The 18,227-nt window shown below is 34.1% G+C and overlaps 1 protein-coding gene across 3 annotated transcripts; it reads right to left on the minus strand.

The window, feature by feature from the left end:
- Nucleotides 1-5,075: 5,075 nt before the first annotated feature.
- On the minus strand, nt 5,076-15,804 carry LOC145130001 (TMV resistance protein N-like). Of its 3 annotated transcripts, none has more exons than XM_079064850.1 (6): nt 14,975-15,804; nt 8,239-9,340; nt 7,920-8,150; nt 6,413-7,114; nt 6,201-6,279; nt 5,966-6,121 (listed from the first exon to the last, which is right to left on the minus strand). In XM_079064850.1, the coding sequence occupies exons 1-5, from the start codon at nt 15,562-15,564 to the stop codon at nt 6,250-6,252; spliced, it is 2,655 nt and encodes an 884-aa protein (XP_078920976.1). In that variant the 5' UTR covers nt 15,565-15,804; the 3' UTR covers nt 5,966-6,121; nt 6,201-6,249. The 3 variants fall into 3 exon arrangements, with proteins under 3 accessions (XP_078920972.1, XP_078920976.1, XP_078920973.1); XM_079064847.1 differs by having other exon boundaries at nt 6,201-6,319; nt 14,975-15,801; XM_079064846.1 differs by having other exon boundaries at nt 5,076-6,319; nt 14,975-15,797.
- Nucleotides 15,805-18,227: the final 2,423 nt, after the last annotated feature.

The raw sequence follows: 18,227 nt of genomic DNA on the forward strand, positions 1-18,227 counted from the left end.
TGTCCATCAACAAATAACTTCTCTTTCTCAGAATGGTTTATCTGTTTCTGATTACTATAACAAACTTGATGGTCTGTGGAAGGAATTTGATAGTTTAACTAAGTGTACTGAGTGCGTTTGAGATGCTGCTACTCACTCTAAAAGTCATTCTAAACTTATGAAACTCATGCAATTTTTAAGTGGTTTAGATGAGTCATTTAGTCAGGTAAAAAGTCACATTTTTTAATGGAACCTTTACCTGATGTTAAAACTGCTTTTTTTTTGTTGTGTCTAGAGAAGAGTCTAATCAAAGAAATGGATCCTCTTCTGTTTTGTCTGACAAGAACAGTTCTTCTTCAGCTTTTGCTGGGAAAATTAATGATAGCTGAAAATTTAAAGGTAGAAATCAGAGTTTGGTTTGTAAAAATTGTGGTATAAAGGGCCACACAATTGAAAAGTGTTATAAACTTATTGGATATCCCAAAGATTTCAAACCTAAATCTGACTTTAAAAAAGTCTCTTCATCTGGAACTGCTTCCCATGTCAATTCACATGCTAGTGAAAACTGTAGTTCTTCAGTAACCTCTTCTGATAAGCTTGATTAACATTTTTTAACAAGTGAACAATTTTCTAAAGTCTTGGCTCTTCTTAATGAGAAACGGTCTTCAGAAGATATTACTGGAAATGCCAATATGGCAGGTATGATGTGTAATAATGTTTCCTTTAAAAACAAAAGGTGGGTTGTTGATTCAGGAGCTAGTCAACATATGACTGCTTCTGAATCACAACTTTTTGATATGGTTGATGTTTATAAGTTTAAATTGAAGGTGGATCATCCTAATGGATCCACTGCTAAGATTGACAAAATTGGAAACATGAATCTTTTAAATTCTATCATCTTAACCGATGTTTTTGTTGTTCCTGATTTTCATGCCAATTTTTTATCTGTTCATAAGTTGTGTAAGGAAAACAAATGTAAAGTCACTTTTTATGAAAATAGTTGCTATGTTCAGGATTCTCTATCCAAGATGACTGTGGAGACTGGTAAAGAATTTGGAGGTCTTTACTATCTTGAAAATAAAAATAGTTCTCTAGGTAGGTCAAATTTTGTTTATAGTTCTAAATGTTTTGTTTCTAAACTTACTTGGCACAATAGGCTAGGTCATCCTGCTGATAAGGCTTTAAATGTGTTAAAACCTATTCTTAAATTTGAAAATGAAAATGTCATGCCATGTGAAGTTTGTCATAAGGCTAAACAAACAAGAGAACCTTTTCCATTAAGTGAACATAAGTCTAGTAAACTTGGTGAACTTATTCATCTGGATGTCTGGGGTCCTTATAAAGTTCTTGCTGCTAGTGGTTTTAGATTTTTTCTTATAATTGTTGATGATTTTACTAGAGCTACTTGGGTTTATCTTTTAAAATCTAAAAGTGATGTTTTATTTTGTTTTCGTGAGTTTCATGCCTTGATTGAGAATCAATTTAATGTTAAAATTAAAACGATCAGATCTGATAATGGGACCGAGTTTATGAATTTTAATATGAAAACTTTTCTTAAAGGAAAGGGTATTGTTCATCAAACTTCGTGTATTCATACTCCACAACAGAATGGTGTTGTAGAGAGAAAACATAGACATCTTCTAAATGTTTCTAGGTCTCTTTTATTTCAATCTGGTTTACCTAGAAAATTTTGGGGAGATGTTGTTCTAACAAATGTTTTTTTAATAAATAGGACTCCTTCTTATGTTTTAAATGGTAAAACTCCTTTTGAACTTGTTTATAAACATGTGCCTGTTTTTGATAAAATTAGAGTATTTGGATGTTTGTGTTTTTCAACTAAACTTGATATTAAAGATAAATTTTCTGAAAGGTCTAAAAAGTGTGTTTTAATTGGTTATTCTAATGTTAAGAAAGGGTATAGATTGTTTAGTCTTGATAGTGGAATTTCTTTTTTCTCCAGGGATGTGAAGTTCTATGAATCTGTTTTTCCTTTTAAAATGACTTCAAAATCTGGTGCTTTTCCTAATTTTCTTGAGTCTCCTTCATTGAGTGATCATGTTCCATGGGATCCCTTTTCCAATGATGAGATATTGTTATCTGATATTCTTGATGATAGTCAAGACACTAGGAATTTAGATGGTAACTATCAGGAGGGTGATTTTAATGTTGTTCAACTTGTGAGTGCAACTGATTCTAGTCTTGAAGGTAGTTTAAATAGAACTGCAACTCTTCCTGATCAGGAAGGTTCTCCAGGTTGTGAAACACATAGTTCGCAACCTGATCCAGTTATATCTGAATTTTTAGACAATTCTGAGGAATATGTTGTTTCAAATTCTTCTGATAGTTAGTGTTTGAGGAGGTCTCATAGAGAATCTAAATTTCCAAAAAAGTTTAGTGATTTTATTATTGAAGGAAAGTATAAATATGGAATTGAGAAATCTGTTAACTATTCTTTTTTGGATTTTGAAAATAGGTGTTTTGTGGCTAATCTTAATAAGACCGTTAAACCTAATTCATATTATGAAGCCTCATTAGATTCCAATTGTGTTAAAGCTATGAATGAGGAAATGGAAGCTTTATATAGAAATCAAACTTGGATTATTTGTGATTTACTTTTTGATAGAAAACCAATTGGTTGCAAATGGGTTTATAAGATTAAATATAAATCAAATGGTGAGGTTGAAAGGTATAAATCTAGGTTGGTAGCTAAAGGCTATAATCAAAGAGAAGGTTTAGATTATGAGGAAACCTTCTCTCCTGTAGCTAAAATGGTTACTATTAGAACTGTTATTACTATTGTTGTCAATTCTGGGTGGAAATTGTTTCAACTTGATATTAATAATGCCTTTTTATATGGTGAATTAGATGAAGGTGTTTATATGTCTTTGGCTCCAGGATATCATGATAAAAATAATAATAAGGTCTGTAAGTTGTTAAAGTCTTTATATGGACTTAAGCAGGCTCATAGAAAATGGAATGAGAAACTATGTGGTGCTTAGTTTGAATTTGGTTTTATACAAAGTATAAATGATTTTTCTCTATTTGTGAAGTTTGATAATAATTGTTTTCTTGCACTTTTAGTTTATGTTGATGATATTATTCTTACAGGTAGTAGTGTTGATGAAATTAATAAAGTAAAGAATTTCTTAAAGTCTAAGTTCTTAATTAAAGATTTGGGAAAGTTAAAATATTTTTTGGGTATTGAGGTTGTTAATATTAATAATGGTATTTGTTTATGTAAAAGGAAACACTGTATTGAGCTAATTCATGAATTTGGGATGTTAGGTTGTAAACCTGTTAAAATTCATTCGGATAATAATGTTGTTGTTAAAGGCAATTGTTTAGATAAAAATGATAGCTTAATACCTAATATTGTTTTGTTTCAAAAATTGGTTGGAAAGCTTATTTACTTAACCATTACCAGGCCAGATATTTCTTATTCTGTGCAAGTTTTGAGTCAATTCATGCATAGTCCAAGAAAGTCTCATTTTAATGTTGCTATAAGACTTTTGAGGTATTTAAAGGGTAACCCTGGAAGAGGTTTTTCTATTGTGAAAACGGATTCTTTAAGTCTTAAAAGTTTTGTTGATGCAGACCGGGCAAAGTGTCTTGTTTCAAGGAAATCTGTAACAGGTTATGCAGTATTTTTTGGTAATAGTCTTATTTCATGGAAGAGTAAAAAACAGGAGACTATTTCTCGCTCATTGACTGAGTCTGAATATCGAGCCCTTAGTATTGTATCTTGTGAAATTATTTGGATTTTGAAAATTCTTTTTGATCTTGGTATTAAGAATAAAACTCCTGTTCCAATCTTTTGTGATAATGAATCAGCTATAAAGCTTGTTCTTAATCCAGTATTTCATGAGAAAACTAAGCACTTTGATGTTGATTTTCATTTAATTAGAGATCGTGTTTCAAAAGGAATCGTTGAGGTTTTTAAAATTAGTTCTAAAAATAATTTGGCTGATATTTTTACTAAGGGTTTAAGTGTTTCACGACACGAATGGATTTGTCAAAAGTTGGGTCTTGTTGATCCTTTCCAAGGAGTTTGTTAATGCTTTCTTTGAATTTTAAGTTTGAGGAGGGGTGTTGAGATAGTTGATGTCAATTCCTTCAAACTTATAATTCATTGATAATCTTCTGTATCCTTAAAATGTATTTATTATTTATTTAGGGTAGTTTATGTTAGTTTGTATTTCTCGTGTTGGTTAGATATTTGTAGGAAGGGTTATTTGTGCAAAGTGGATAAATCTTTTGGGCTGCGGAGTTCTAATTGAAGATTATCAAGGAGAATGAGGCACGAGTTTTATTTGATTCATACTCGGGTTGACCCGTTGTATAAATATGTGCCTTGACTGTGTTTTGGTTCAGATTGTATTCATTTTACGTTACAGTGGCTTCGTCCTTTCTCTCTAGATCTTCTGTATGTATTCGGTCTGTGTCTGTTCATACTGAAGTTAGGGTTATTTTTCCTTCTTGATTTGTTCTATGTTCAGTAGATAGATTAGTCCATAATCAGAGGGTTGAGAGTTATTGAAGTGAGTTTTCAATTGTAAGTAAATGAAAACCAATTGATTCTTACTTGAATAAGAATTGTTGATGTTGTGATATTTTGTGTCGTTTGATTTCTATCTACTTAAGACTTAACCCATTAAGCCATTACATGTTTAGTTGTTTAGATTGAGTGCTTTACCCATTCAACACATTTGGTAAAAAAGAAACAAACCCTAAGTAATGTTTTTTACTTTTAATTAAGAATTAATCCTTCAGCCTTGAATGTGAATGACTCCCATGGTAACCTTTAATGGGGCAAACTCCAAGTGGAATGCTTTTAAATAATATATCTTCTACTATTGCTTTACCCAATAAAGTGAGTGGAATGATTTTAAATCATATATCTTCTACTATTGCTTTACCCAATAAAGTGAAGTGGAATGCTTTTAAATCATATATCTTCTATTGCTTTACCCAATAAAGTGATGTGGGTATGCTAAGATAATAACTTATTTGGGAGGAAATTAAGAACTAGATGATCTAATGATGATAACTTTTGTGAGTTTGTCATAGTTACCTACCAATTTGGGCAATGCACTATATTTTTACCATAAGATTATTAGTAAAATATGCAAAGTACATTGCTATTGTGGGTAACGAATTACAAGTGGGTATAACTTAAATTTCATAAGAATATGTTCACTAAAATTATTGTTTAAACTAATGCAACAACGCACCGGCTTAAAACTCTCGTTTAAAACAGAAAGACAACCATAACTAATAAACAAACCACCAAGGAATTGAGACTAAAGTGACTCTTCAATATATTTCACAGCGTAGATTTTGGTTGAAAACAAAGAATTAATAAAAGGAAACTGGCACCAGAGATCATTGAGTGGTAATAAGAGCATCCACAGTGGTGAGTTCAATAAGAGGGTTGAATGAGGTGACAAGTCTAGTTGTCATTCATCGGATGAAACTCTACCATAGTGAGATGCCACCTTGACATTCAATGGATTTGGAGTTCAATGACTATTCAACTCTTTATTAGGAAAAAAAGAAAGTTTTTTAATCTTAAATATATATAATAAATTAGTTTTTGTAACTTTCTATTAAACTTTGTAGAGTTCAATGCATTGTAGGAAAAAATTGATTGAGTTGTATGGAATGTAGAAAAATGATGTGACAATCCATTCAACTCTATAGAGTTCAATGCATTGTGGATGCCCTAATGCAAAATAAAAAGTTGAGAGTGGTAATGAGGAACTGGTGACTAGGCAAGAGACATGTGGGAATGGGTTTACAAATGGCAGACAGGTCTCCATAAAATCTCGATAGAGGAGTTTGCATCATGTTGGATGGTAAATACCCTTCTTTCATAAACTTCCTCCGCATGCCAAAATTCTGATGAATCTGCTGTTTGCATTGGATCATCTTTAGGAACGAGTACAGCCCTAAACCGACACCCATATCCATACAAATACTCATTGCATAAGGAAAACAAAATGGTATTGTATGTCGAATCCAAGCATCCGGTGTGCCTCAATGAACTAAATGAAACATATCCTACACATGTCTCTCGAGAATGAGCATCAGGCCTTTCATTAGACTCCTTCGAAAGCTGAGATTGAAAATCTTCGTCTATGCCCTGCTTCATACTTATATTAATTTCCATATAGATGGCTTCAGATTTGACGAACATCAAAATCCCAGAAAAGTGATTGTACCAATCATGTGGAAGCAGCATATTATAAGTCTTCACCCAGTCGACCCAAACTACAGGTAACCCCATCCAAATGTCAATGTCTGAAATAGTGATATTGATAAAGTAGTGTTTGGCGTTTCCCTGCCACAGTACACATTTGTTTATGATTAATCTTATTCTTCTTATGTTAGGGTTTATATACATAGAGAATGAACCTCAAATTAAAAGACAAACCTCGAGCATGGAGTCTAGTAACATGTCACCAAAATGTGGACCAAGGTTGTTCTCCTCTGAAAGTGAGACTTTCCACAAGCATTTGCAGTTTGAAATGTCTCCAAGGGTTTGAAGTGACCTACAACCATCCGCTATAACAACAGCTATACTTGATGGAAGATCCGACAATTCTACAAGGTTATAGCATTGTGATATGTTGAGATATTGGAGCTGAGGAACTCGCAAGAGACTAAAATTCAAACGTACAAAACTATTTCCTATTAGATTGAGTTCTTGCAAGTTGGGTAACTCCCAAATAGCACCAGATCCGATGACTCCATCTGCCAATTTGAACCACCTGAGATCCAGCTTTCTTAAGCATTCACTAGAAAACCATAGCCCTATGTAGTTCATGTTTTGAGGTACAAACTTCTCCATATTTTGTTGGATCTTTGAAAGATTATTAACTGCACTGCATCCTGAGAGTACAAGAGCCTCCAGTTTCTTCATCCGGGTAATGGGAGGAAGCATCTGAAGATTGTCACAACTCCGTATCTCTACACAAACAAGGTTTTCCGACTGTCCAAATGATGGATGAATCTCTTCTAAAAGCGGAGAATCATAAACCATCAATCTTTCAAGGTTCGGAAGCCCATTAAAATCAGGTGTCTTGATTAGGTCCCGCAAGTGTTCAAGATTGATCATCCTCAAATTTGGTAGATACTGTGTACACAAGTGCACATAACTCAAAACTTTGCCAACGGTTCATGGAATATAGGTATATGTATATTTTCGGTTTCAGCTTTAATTAAACGAATATAAAAAAAAGTGAAATGAAAAAACATTAGAACAATAAAATCGAAAAATAAAATAATTTAAAAAGATTCGGTTTCAACTTTAATGTTTTAAAGTTTAAAAAACATGGGTCCGGTTGTCAACCGGAATGGACTAGATTATGAATCGATATTTGCAAAAATAAATACTGAAAACAAAACAAACTACCACCTTTAAATAAGTACATAAGCAAAATCAAGAACCAAAACCCAACCAAACATAGCTGCATATGCTTCCAGTTTAGTTTGTTAGGTCCTGGTTGTATTTTTTCAGTCTTGTTGATCCTGACCTAGTTTTGGACCTCAAAGGAGATATGAAATTATATGTTTATAGTTGAGAGCTTGCATTGTATATTTAATAAAGGTTTTATAAATGACTCGGTTGCATACTGTCCGACAAGTGTTGGATAATGCGATGTATAAGTAATCTTCCCAACTATCATATGTATATAACATTACCACCGACTTTCTAATAAAATTATTAATAGTCACTTCATAAAAATAAGCAAAAGCTAATAACATTTAATAAATCATATATTCGTCCTAATAAGAACTTATCATTTTATGATTACCGAGATACATTAAAATCAGCCATTTATAGACAGCATTTGCTTCTTAGACACACAGACACATTAGATAGATATTAAAATTTTAGTCATTCACTTTGCTTTCATCCATTAAATAATAAGAATTACCTTGTAACCCTCCCAAAGTTGTTTTGCATTGAGAAACCTCAGTGTTAGACAACAAAGCTCCCTTGGTGGAAAATTTTCTGGCATTATAATTAACAGTGGAGTCTCAAACAATGCTTCATAGTATTCCAAACTAATCGACCGAAGTTTCTTCATGTTTGCAACGACATGATAAACATGTGATTCGTCACTCCTTAAATACAAAAGATTTATAGCTTCGATCTTGTCAAGGTTCTGGGATAGATGAACAAAATGGTTTCAGGATCGAGTTCAAAGTGGTTAATTATACATATATATCATGAATAACTAGTTTAACGATTACCGTTGTTGCATCCATAGCACATATTTTTAGAACATCCTCCACCTTCCACACTCTACTATGTTTTTCAGGATTCTTCGGGTGTTTCCCTCGAACAATGTAGTGTCCCATTTCTTGCATCAGATCATGCATATCAAACCTTCCATCTGAAATTGTTATGAGGGCCTTTTGTATCAACACCTTTATGCCTATAACAGGGTGAAAGCCACAAGCATCAAGTTTCATCATTATACGTTCATCTTTATACACCCCTCTGAAGAAACATGCGATGTCTAAGAACAACTCTCTCTCCAGGTATGTAAGTCCATCAAAGCTGATTTTTAGCTTTTCCAAAATATCAGTCTCTGGGATTTCTTTCAATCTAGCCAAAGCACTCCTCCACTCATTTGTCTCTTTGTCACATAGAAAACGACCGAGAACTCTAAGTGCTAATGGGAGCCCACAAGCATATGAAACCACATCTTTTGAAAGCTGCTCATAATCTTTTATACGTCTATAACCCTGGGGTGCATGCTTACAAAAGAGCTTCATAGCCTCGTCATCGTTTAACAAGCTAATATTGTGTATCACATCTACTTTGTGTCCAGTTAATATATGTTCATCTCTAGTGGTGATTAATATCCGGCTTCCTTCACCGAACCAATCACGTGATCCAGCTAACTCTTCTAGCTGCTCAAGCTCGTTGACATCATCAAGGACAATCAACACCTTTTTATGTTGTAATCTATCCCTTATCATGCGTCTTCCTTCTTCAACTCTCCCTACCCCCACTTGATTTTGTTTCAAAATACCACAAAGAATTTTTTCTTGCAAGTTTTCCAAACCGTTCGTTTTACTGGATTCCTCCCGGACATTTTTTAGATAGCAAAAACCATCAAACTTTCTAGAGATATCATCATAAATAGAAGAGGCAAGAGTAGTCTTGCCACCACCCCCAACCCCCCATATTCCAATCATCCTCTTACCACCAAACCCAATCTGCAACTTTGACATCAAATCTTGCATGCGAACCTTCATTCCAATCAGGTTGTCATCCTCAACTAATGTTGGATGCAACTTTTGTGAAATTGTCTCAACAATTTCTTCAACAGCCTTCGACTGATCCCTGCACATTAGATATAGAAGGATAAGCAACACACGTTGACATGTAATAGACAGTATATATTTAAGATATTTAACAGTATTTTATTTATGTTATTCTAGATGGTACTAAAGTGTAATATCTAGTCTTATATATAGGACCTCTATTGTAATCTTAAAATCTTAAGAATAATACAAAATCATTCGGTGGCTTATTATGGTATCAGAGCCGCCACAACCTCTGTAACCCTAAATCCCCGATTTTTTATTTTTTTTCTTTTCTTTCTTTCAATCATTCTTCAATGGCGATGATCCAATCCTTTATCAATGTTGAGAAAACTACTCACAAATTCGCCTTTAAACTCTCACCCACCAACTACGGATTCTGGAAGCAAATGATTCAGCCCTTCTTGGTCACCAATCGTCTATTCGGTTATATAGATGGTACCATCCAATGTCCTCCATCGAAGACAGCTGCAACTATTGACACGGCCTCCACCGGTAACCTAGCTATCTTCATTGGATTACCAATGATGCACACGTGCGGATGCTTCTTTACTATTTCAGAAGCCTCCTATCAACATGTTCAAGGTACAACTTCCCGGGATCTATGGCTCTCCCTTGAAAGAGCCTATGCCCCCAACAACTCTTCTCGTGAATACACATTGAAGACTCAACTTTTGAAGATCGAGATGAAGGGTGATGAAACATCATCCGCGTATCACACCCGAGCACAGGAATATGCAACCGCTTTAGCCAATATTGGAGAACCCATAAAAGACAAAGACCTGACCATGTTAGCTATCTCCGGGCTACGTGATGAATATAATGGACTAAAGTCAAATCTGTTGGCTCGTTTCCCTCCAATAACCTTCCATGATTTGCATGGGTCATTAAGTGATCATGAGTTTATGATAAATCGATCACTTCCATTAGTCCCCCAGGCCTTCACGGCTGCTGTCCCACCTGTTTCACGCCTCCCAGCTTCCCTACCAACACAATTGACTACTTTACAGCTGGCAGCCCAACTTGGCTACCAAATCAGCCCTATTGTGGCTACAAATAATCAGCCCCAAGCCTTTTATACCAACCGATCTTCAAACAATTATCAGGGCAAGCGTCGTGGCAACTCCTGTGGCAACTACAACCGAAATCGTGATGATTCACGCGTTTCTGGTTCCGGTGGTAACACTCGTCAACCTCAGTTTTGCTTGGGCTTCAACTCAGAATATGGCCACTGTAACCGGTGTGGCATAGGTCATATTCCAGCCCAATGCCCAAATCAGCCCACTTCAGCTTCAGCTAATGAAACCCCATTAGCATAAGAAATTATATATAATGAATTTCGCAATCTTGCATCTTTCTTTACCTCTCTTGGTATAATCCATCGCCGCTCCTGCCCTCACACAAGTGCCCAAAATGGCCTTGTTGAGCGGCATCACCGACATGTGGTAGAAATGGGCCTTGCTCTCCTTGCTCACTCACATGCTCCTCCACGTTTTTGGGACTTCGCTTTCGAGACGGCGGTTTACTTAATCAATCGTTTGCCCTCTCGCAATTACTCCAACAAATCTCCTTTTGAGCATCTTTTCAATAAAACCCCAGATTAATCTTTCCTTAGAATCTTCGGGTGTCAATGATTCCCGTATCTTCGCCCATATAACCGACATAAAATGGACTTTAGATCCACCCCATATGTCTTTTTGAGATATAGCCCTCTTCATCATGGCTTCCAATGTTTGGATCCAACCACTGATCGCGTATACATTGCGTGACATGTTCGTTTCAATGAAGAAATTTTCCCTTTTACCCCTTCTCCTACACCTTTACCTACTGAAAAAGAACCTCCTTATTTCTCCTCCTTTCCACAACCTCAACCCATTCCTGACACTCAAAATGCAACCCCGGATCCACCTATTACTGTAGCTCCTTTTCAGCCCGCTGCTGCCTCTTTTCAGCCTTCTAACAGCCCACAAACTCAGCCTATACCTGCTGCCCCTACACCCAATTTTCAGCCTCAACCTTCACCATTACCCACACAGCCCCGTACCCGACCTCCCAACCTTCGCCAAAGCCCAAAAACCACCACCAGATATGACTCATCAGCCTATTTCTCTTCCATTGTCCTACTGATTCTATTGAACCATCCTCTTTTACCGTTGCTAACAAATCCCCAATATGGCGTCAAGCCATGACTGAAGAGTTTGATGCACTCGCTAAAAACGGAACTTGGTCTCTAGTTCCATTTGCTAAAAACACTAATGTCATTGATTCAAAGTGGGTTTACAGGATCAAAAAGGATGTGAATGGGAATGTTACTCGCTACAAAGCCCGCCTTGTGGCGAGAAAGGCTTCAACCAACAACCGGGTGTTGACTACCAAGAGACATTCAGTCCCGTTGTCAAAGTAGCAACAATCCGTGTTATTCTATCTCTTGCTGTGACAAATCAATGGTCTCTCAGACAACTTGATGTTAAAAACGTTTTTCTCCATGGTGATCTCAAGGAAACAGTTTATCTACGTCAACCACCGGACTTTGTTGATAAATCAAGACCTGATCATGTTTGTTTACTCCATAAATCCTTGTATGGATTGAAACATGCACCGATAGTGTGGTTTGAACGACTCTCTACAACCTTATAGTCTCTTGGTTTTGTTGGTTCTAAAACTGATCCCTCATTGTTCATCCTCAAGAATAGGGGTACCTTAGTCTATGTTCTTGTTTACATGGATGATATTATAGTTACCGAGATTGATCCTCAAGCAATCACAGGTGTTATCTCTAAATTAGGATCAACGTTTGTTGTCCAAGATCTAGGGAACTTACACTATTTCTTGGGCCTTGAGATTGTTTCTCATGGGGGGATTTGGCATCTACTTGGGTTCCAACTTAATATCGTGGAATGCTCGCAAACAACGTACAGTTTCTAAATCTGAGTATAAAGCACTTGCCGACACGGTTGTTGAGATAACATGGCTAGAAGCTCTCCTAAACGAGCTTGATATTACATCTAAAGTCTCTCTCACGCTTTGGTGTGATAACTTGGGGGCCACATATCTTTCCGCCAATCCTGTGTTTCATGCATGAACAAAACATGTAGAAGTGGACTACCATTTTGTACGAGAAAAGGTTGCTCAAAGAAAGTTGCTAGTTCAATTTATTTCCACACATGATCAAGTTGCCGATATGTTTACGAAACCACTTCCATCTCAAAGATTTCTAATGCTAAGGTCTAAGTTGCAGGTCGTTCCCCGCCCTCAACTTGCGGGGGGATAACAGACAGTATATATTTAAGATATTTAACAATATTTTATTAATGTTATTCTAGATGGTACTAAAGTATAATATCTAGTCTTATATATAGGACCTCTATTGTAATCTTCAAATCTTAAGAATAATACAAAATCATTCGGTGGCTTATTAACATGGACAAAAAGAGGTCTCGTCCAATCTTCCATGTTCCATGAAATAAGGGAAAGGAGTGCTAAATATCTCTTAATTACATTTCACATTCAAATAGAACTTGTAAAGTTAGTATCATAAGTAGTTCTAACAATTTTCATGAAAAAGACCAAATAGATCCATGCGCAGGAAAATGCAAAAGATAGTGGGCTTGTCGTTAGAATTGCCAGTGATGGTAAGTATGAACATAATATTACAATTGAGTGAAGTCCATCATAAAACTTAGTTTGAGCTTATATATAATCCTATGATTTCGGATATCTTTTAATTTGGAAAAGGAAAACGATCCACTAATTCTTATCTTTGACTTATAGAAAAGAATCTAAAATTCTTATGAGCTAATGAAACCCCATTAGCATAAGAAATTATATATAATAGACAATATATATTTAAGATATTTAACAGTATTTTATTTATCTTATTATAGATGGTACTAAAGTGTAATATCTAGTCTTATATATAGGACCTTTATTGTAATCTTCAAATCTCAAGATAATACAAAATCATTTGGTGGCTTATTATGGTATCAGAGCCGCCACAGCCTCTGTAACCCTAAATCTATGATTTTTTTCTTTTCTTTCTTCTTTCAATCAATTATTTCTCGTAGTCATTTACCTATTTCTTCACATGTAATTTCTTCTTTATGTTCTAGTTTTCAAATGGGGAAATCGTCAAAATTGTCGTTGCCACTTTCAAATTATTGTAGTAATCATGTTTTGGATTTAGTTTATTGTGATGTTTGGGGCCCCACCCCGTCTACTTCTTTCAATGGTCACCGATATTTTTTATTATGCGTTGATCATCATTCACGATACATGTGGTTTTACCCATTACCTCAAAAATCGGATGTTTATATCACTTTTAAAAACTTTGTTCTCATGGTTGAAAGACAATTTACAACAAAACTTAAACAGGTTCAAACCGATTGGGGGGAGGGGGGGGGGGGTGAATTTCGCAATCTTGCATATTTCTTTACCTCTCTTGGTATAATCCATCGCCGCTCCTGCCCTCACACAAGTGCCCAAAATGGCCTTCGGTGGCTTATTAATATATAATGAAGCTGTGAAGACATCTCACAATCTTCTATATGTAGTACTTAATTATATCCCCTGTGCATGTGGGATATTATATTTATCCTGAAGATTTTTTTTTATCAAAATATATACATTTAACACAAAAGTGACAAGTCATATAAAATTGGGAAAATGACACTTTAGCCCTAAAATGTTTCGGAATTGGTCTATTCAATCCCTAAGCTTAGGGACTGATTGGTCTAACCTGAAACCTGAAATAAGTTTAGGGACTGATTAGACCAACTCCAAAAACATAGTAGGGCTAAAATGTCATTTCCCCTATTAAACTTTATGAATTGTATTGAAGGAAAGAATACAAGGAAAACTAGGAAAAAAAAAAGTGCAAAGTTTAATAAGTGAAGCAAATTCTAAGTTTATATATAAATAAAAAAATTTAAATAAAATCCAATAAATTATATAACTTGATTTATGGTGATGTTGTTACCGGCGCATGAATCGATGCTATTTTCACCAAATTTTAGTTAGAATAGCAGGCCGGGCCCTATGTGTGTCTATGGAAGACTTGTATAGCCTTAACGTGATAATAAAGGGCACTATTGTGCAAAAAATATATTTTTGCAACATAATTGTTACGAAAATAACTACAAATATATTATACATGTATGTAAATCATAATCATCCCAACTTTCATGATAAAGGAAATCCTCAGATAATCTTTAAAACGCTCAATCCAATACAAGTCTTCACCTACTAATTTCTTATTTCCAAACAACATAAAAAACTTTGAAAATACCAAAAAAATTATAATAGATAATATTCCTAAATCCTAAATGAGAATCATGAAATATATTCAATCAGTCAGTATATTCATAACTGATAAGCAGTGTATTCCACTGTCGTTTTACCATTTATAATGCAGCAAAAGTAAAATAAAAATGAAAATAGATTTGAAACCAAAATATGAAGTAGAACAAAACAAAAATGCAAAAAAGTTTAACACTTCCTTTTTGCATCTATATGCAGTTATTCTCTACAAACATGCATGCATTTAATCATAAATAATTGGCCTTATCATTTAAATGATTATACGGTTCAGAATAAATGTGTTGCAGCAGACACATATTTACAATCATAAAAGAGCAAAAACAAAGAAGATATTTACCTGTTGGCAATAAACCATCCAGATATGTTACTTGCATCCACAATTGCTTTTCTCCATGATTCAACCTGTGTCTTATTCTCCAAGTGCTGTTTGGTATATTCTTCATCGTATTCCCGTTTTCGTTCTAACGGTGCAAAGAACCATCCACAAGGGTCAATTATAAATGCCTGAACCAAAGATTTGATTTTGTCAGTGTTCTTGAGCTCGTGTTTGGCAAATGCTTCTCCATATTTTTCTTTTTGATTTCGCACATAAGACGGATCCACGTCATAAAATATAGGCATAACGATTTGGCCTCTCGTTTCCTTGCATTCCATAATATGTGAAAGTTCCTCTAAACACCACGATGAATCTGCATAATTTTTAGAGAATACGACGACAGCAAGTTGTGATCCTTCGATAGCCTTCATGAGGGCTGGACTGATTGATTCGCCGCGAGGAAGCGTTTCGTCATCCTTGTAAGTGTAGATCCCTTTTTCTACGAGAGCTTTGTAGAGATGACCCACAAGATTCTGACGAGTATCTTCTCCTCTAAAACTAAGGAAAACATGGTACTCCCATGGCTGAGATGATGATGATGAAGATGCCATTGATTTGTGGATATGTTGGGATAGAATGTGTGTGGTTTAAGCACCTCAATGAAATGAGCTTTATATAAAGAGAAGTGAGTTTCCAAGAAATTTCCAATGACGTCTATTAAAGAAAATACAGATGAAATTTCTGGATGGGACCATTTTCATTTGAAACAATGAAATGGAAATAAAGGAGGCTTTTTGTTAAACTTGGAATTTTTTATTGTGAAAATAGAATGGGACATTATTTTGTCACATAATAGAAATAAAACTAGTACAATTTTTTGTCCATACTCAGAGGGTTTTTTTTTGGTCTTGCTCAAAAAAAAAAAAAAAAAAAAAAAAAAAAAAAAAAAAAAAAAGACCTTTTGATCCCTATTTCACTATTTGGTCCCTGAATTTATCAGCTTGCAATTGTGGGCAGAAGAAGAAGAAAAAACACAATAGTATGATGTCAAGCATTATGCTTCACTAGTTTTAGCTGTTTTCCAAAACCCCTGAACAGATCAAATGCAAAGATTTAAGATTCTAATATCATAAAAGAAGACAACATTTAAGAAGTTCAACTCAGTCCCAAATGCCAATAAATAATAGGACTCAAGAGTAACGGGAGATGTTTTCCAGTTGATCGAAGAGTACCTCTCAAATTTAACGGGAGATGTTTTCCGTTTAGATTCAACCTCCACTTTCAGAATTGGATTAGAGAGAAAAAGATAGGGACAGATTTGAAAGAAGTGATAAATAATCAGAGCATAGAGATCCGGATTGGAAGCCCATAGAGTAATTGTAGAGTGGTGACTTCTCTGTATCTCAATTTAGGGTTTTCGTAGCTAAGTTTGTTTTCGAATCGATAACAGAAACAGAAATCGGGGATTTTAAGTAACTTGACCCACCAAGAACCACTGCTAGGTGGGTGGGTGGGTGGTTGGAAGGGGGGGGGGGGGGGGCATCGCCGGTGGGGACGTGGAAGAAAGGGAAAGGGAGAAGGGAAGGTGGTTGGTGAAGACGATGGTAAGAGTTCTACCGGCGTGTGAGGAAGACGGACAGGAGGGGAGGGTGCCACAGGGTGGCGGGTCCCAAAATCTATTATAAATGTAATTAATATATAATTTAAACAATAATACATGTTTATAGAAAAATTAAGTAAAAACTAATGTTATTATTTTATTTGAAATAAATAATACATCATTATCTATCTATATATATGTATCTATCTATCTATATCAATATATATCATACATCATACATATTTATAAAATTAGCATTTTTTTTTGAATCTCATGCATTTGAAACTCCATTTTTTAACTTTCTCAAACCACATTAATTTGAAACCCTATTTTTTAACTAATACAACTCAAAAGTTTTCTTAATTATGATTTAACACTCAAAAGTTTTATAACTTATATTATGTTTAATTAGCATTTAGTGAAAATTTACTATAAAAGGTCAATCTTTTGTGTCTTTTGTGTTATATAAAATCTTACATGTAAGAAGGATTTGAAGATATTGTGATTCAAAAGTTTTCATATAGTTAAAGCATTCACGATCCAAATATGATGATTTGAAGAAATGAGTTATGTCGCATCGATGGTAATTGTAATATGATTTTCTCTTTCAACCAAAACAAATGAAGCTTTTCTATTCTTTCTTTATATTCAGTTTCTCATTCAATCTTTATATGTGATTTGTGTGTATTACTCAATCTTGAATGTGACTCTCCAAACATCAATGTTTTGCTTGGAATATCTTTCTGATTCTTCTTTTTCAAGAAAAATATTTTGATTGCAGGTTAGTGAAGAATTGTCATCAAGTTTCTATGGTTGAATGGTGTTAAATGAAGAAAGAAGATTCATAAAATGGATATAAGTTTTTTTGTTTGAGCAAAGTTGACAAATGTTAGTTTTTTCTTTTGATTTAAATGTATGTTTATGTAACATCTTTATTTATATATTCAACCACCCAATGTTCTTATTTATTTGATTGTAGTTTTTCTATTTTGATTATGTTTATTTTGTATTATTTTTTTGTTGGGTTATCCTACACAACATATTTAAAAGACAATATTTAAAAGATAACATAATTTTGAACATTTGATATATAATTATGATAGACTTATCATGATATGTTCTTCATATGAAAGTAATTTATCCATATTACTACAACAAGAATTACATATGACATTTACGAAAATATATATATTATATGTGATTTGTTTAACATGTATATGCACCTATGTATGTTATAAATTTATAATTAAATATATTTATGTTTAATAATTGAAGGGATTAAAATGATGCATCAAAACCAATTATTTATACGAATATAATAATAATAATAATAATAATAATAATAATAATAATAATAATAAATATACATTTCCAAGTACCGTATTCATTTGAAACTCACACTACAACTCAAGAGTTTTCTAATTTATGTATATTTATTAGTTACAACTCAAGAGTTTTTAACTTATGATTATTAATTAGTAATCACTAATAACTTTTTATTTTCCTTTCTTTTATAAGGTTGTAAGTTTTGCTCATTAAAAACATTAATGTATTTGAAGAGATTTGTGATTTAAATATGAAGAGTTAATATAAATGTTATAATAGATGTTTTAGTGTTTTTATGTTATTAAAAGTTATAGTGTTTATTTTTCATATTTTTTATTATTCGTTGTA

Source organism: Lactuca virosa, chromosome 8 (assembly GCF_052849685.1).
Source record: "Lactuca virosa cultivar CGN04683 chromosome 8, Lactuca_virosa_CGN04683_v6, whole genome shotgun sequence".
Taxonomy (NCBI): Eukaryota; Viridiplantae; Streptophyta; class Magnoliopsida; order Asterales; family Asteraceae; genus Lactuca; species Lactuca virosa.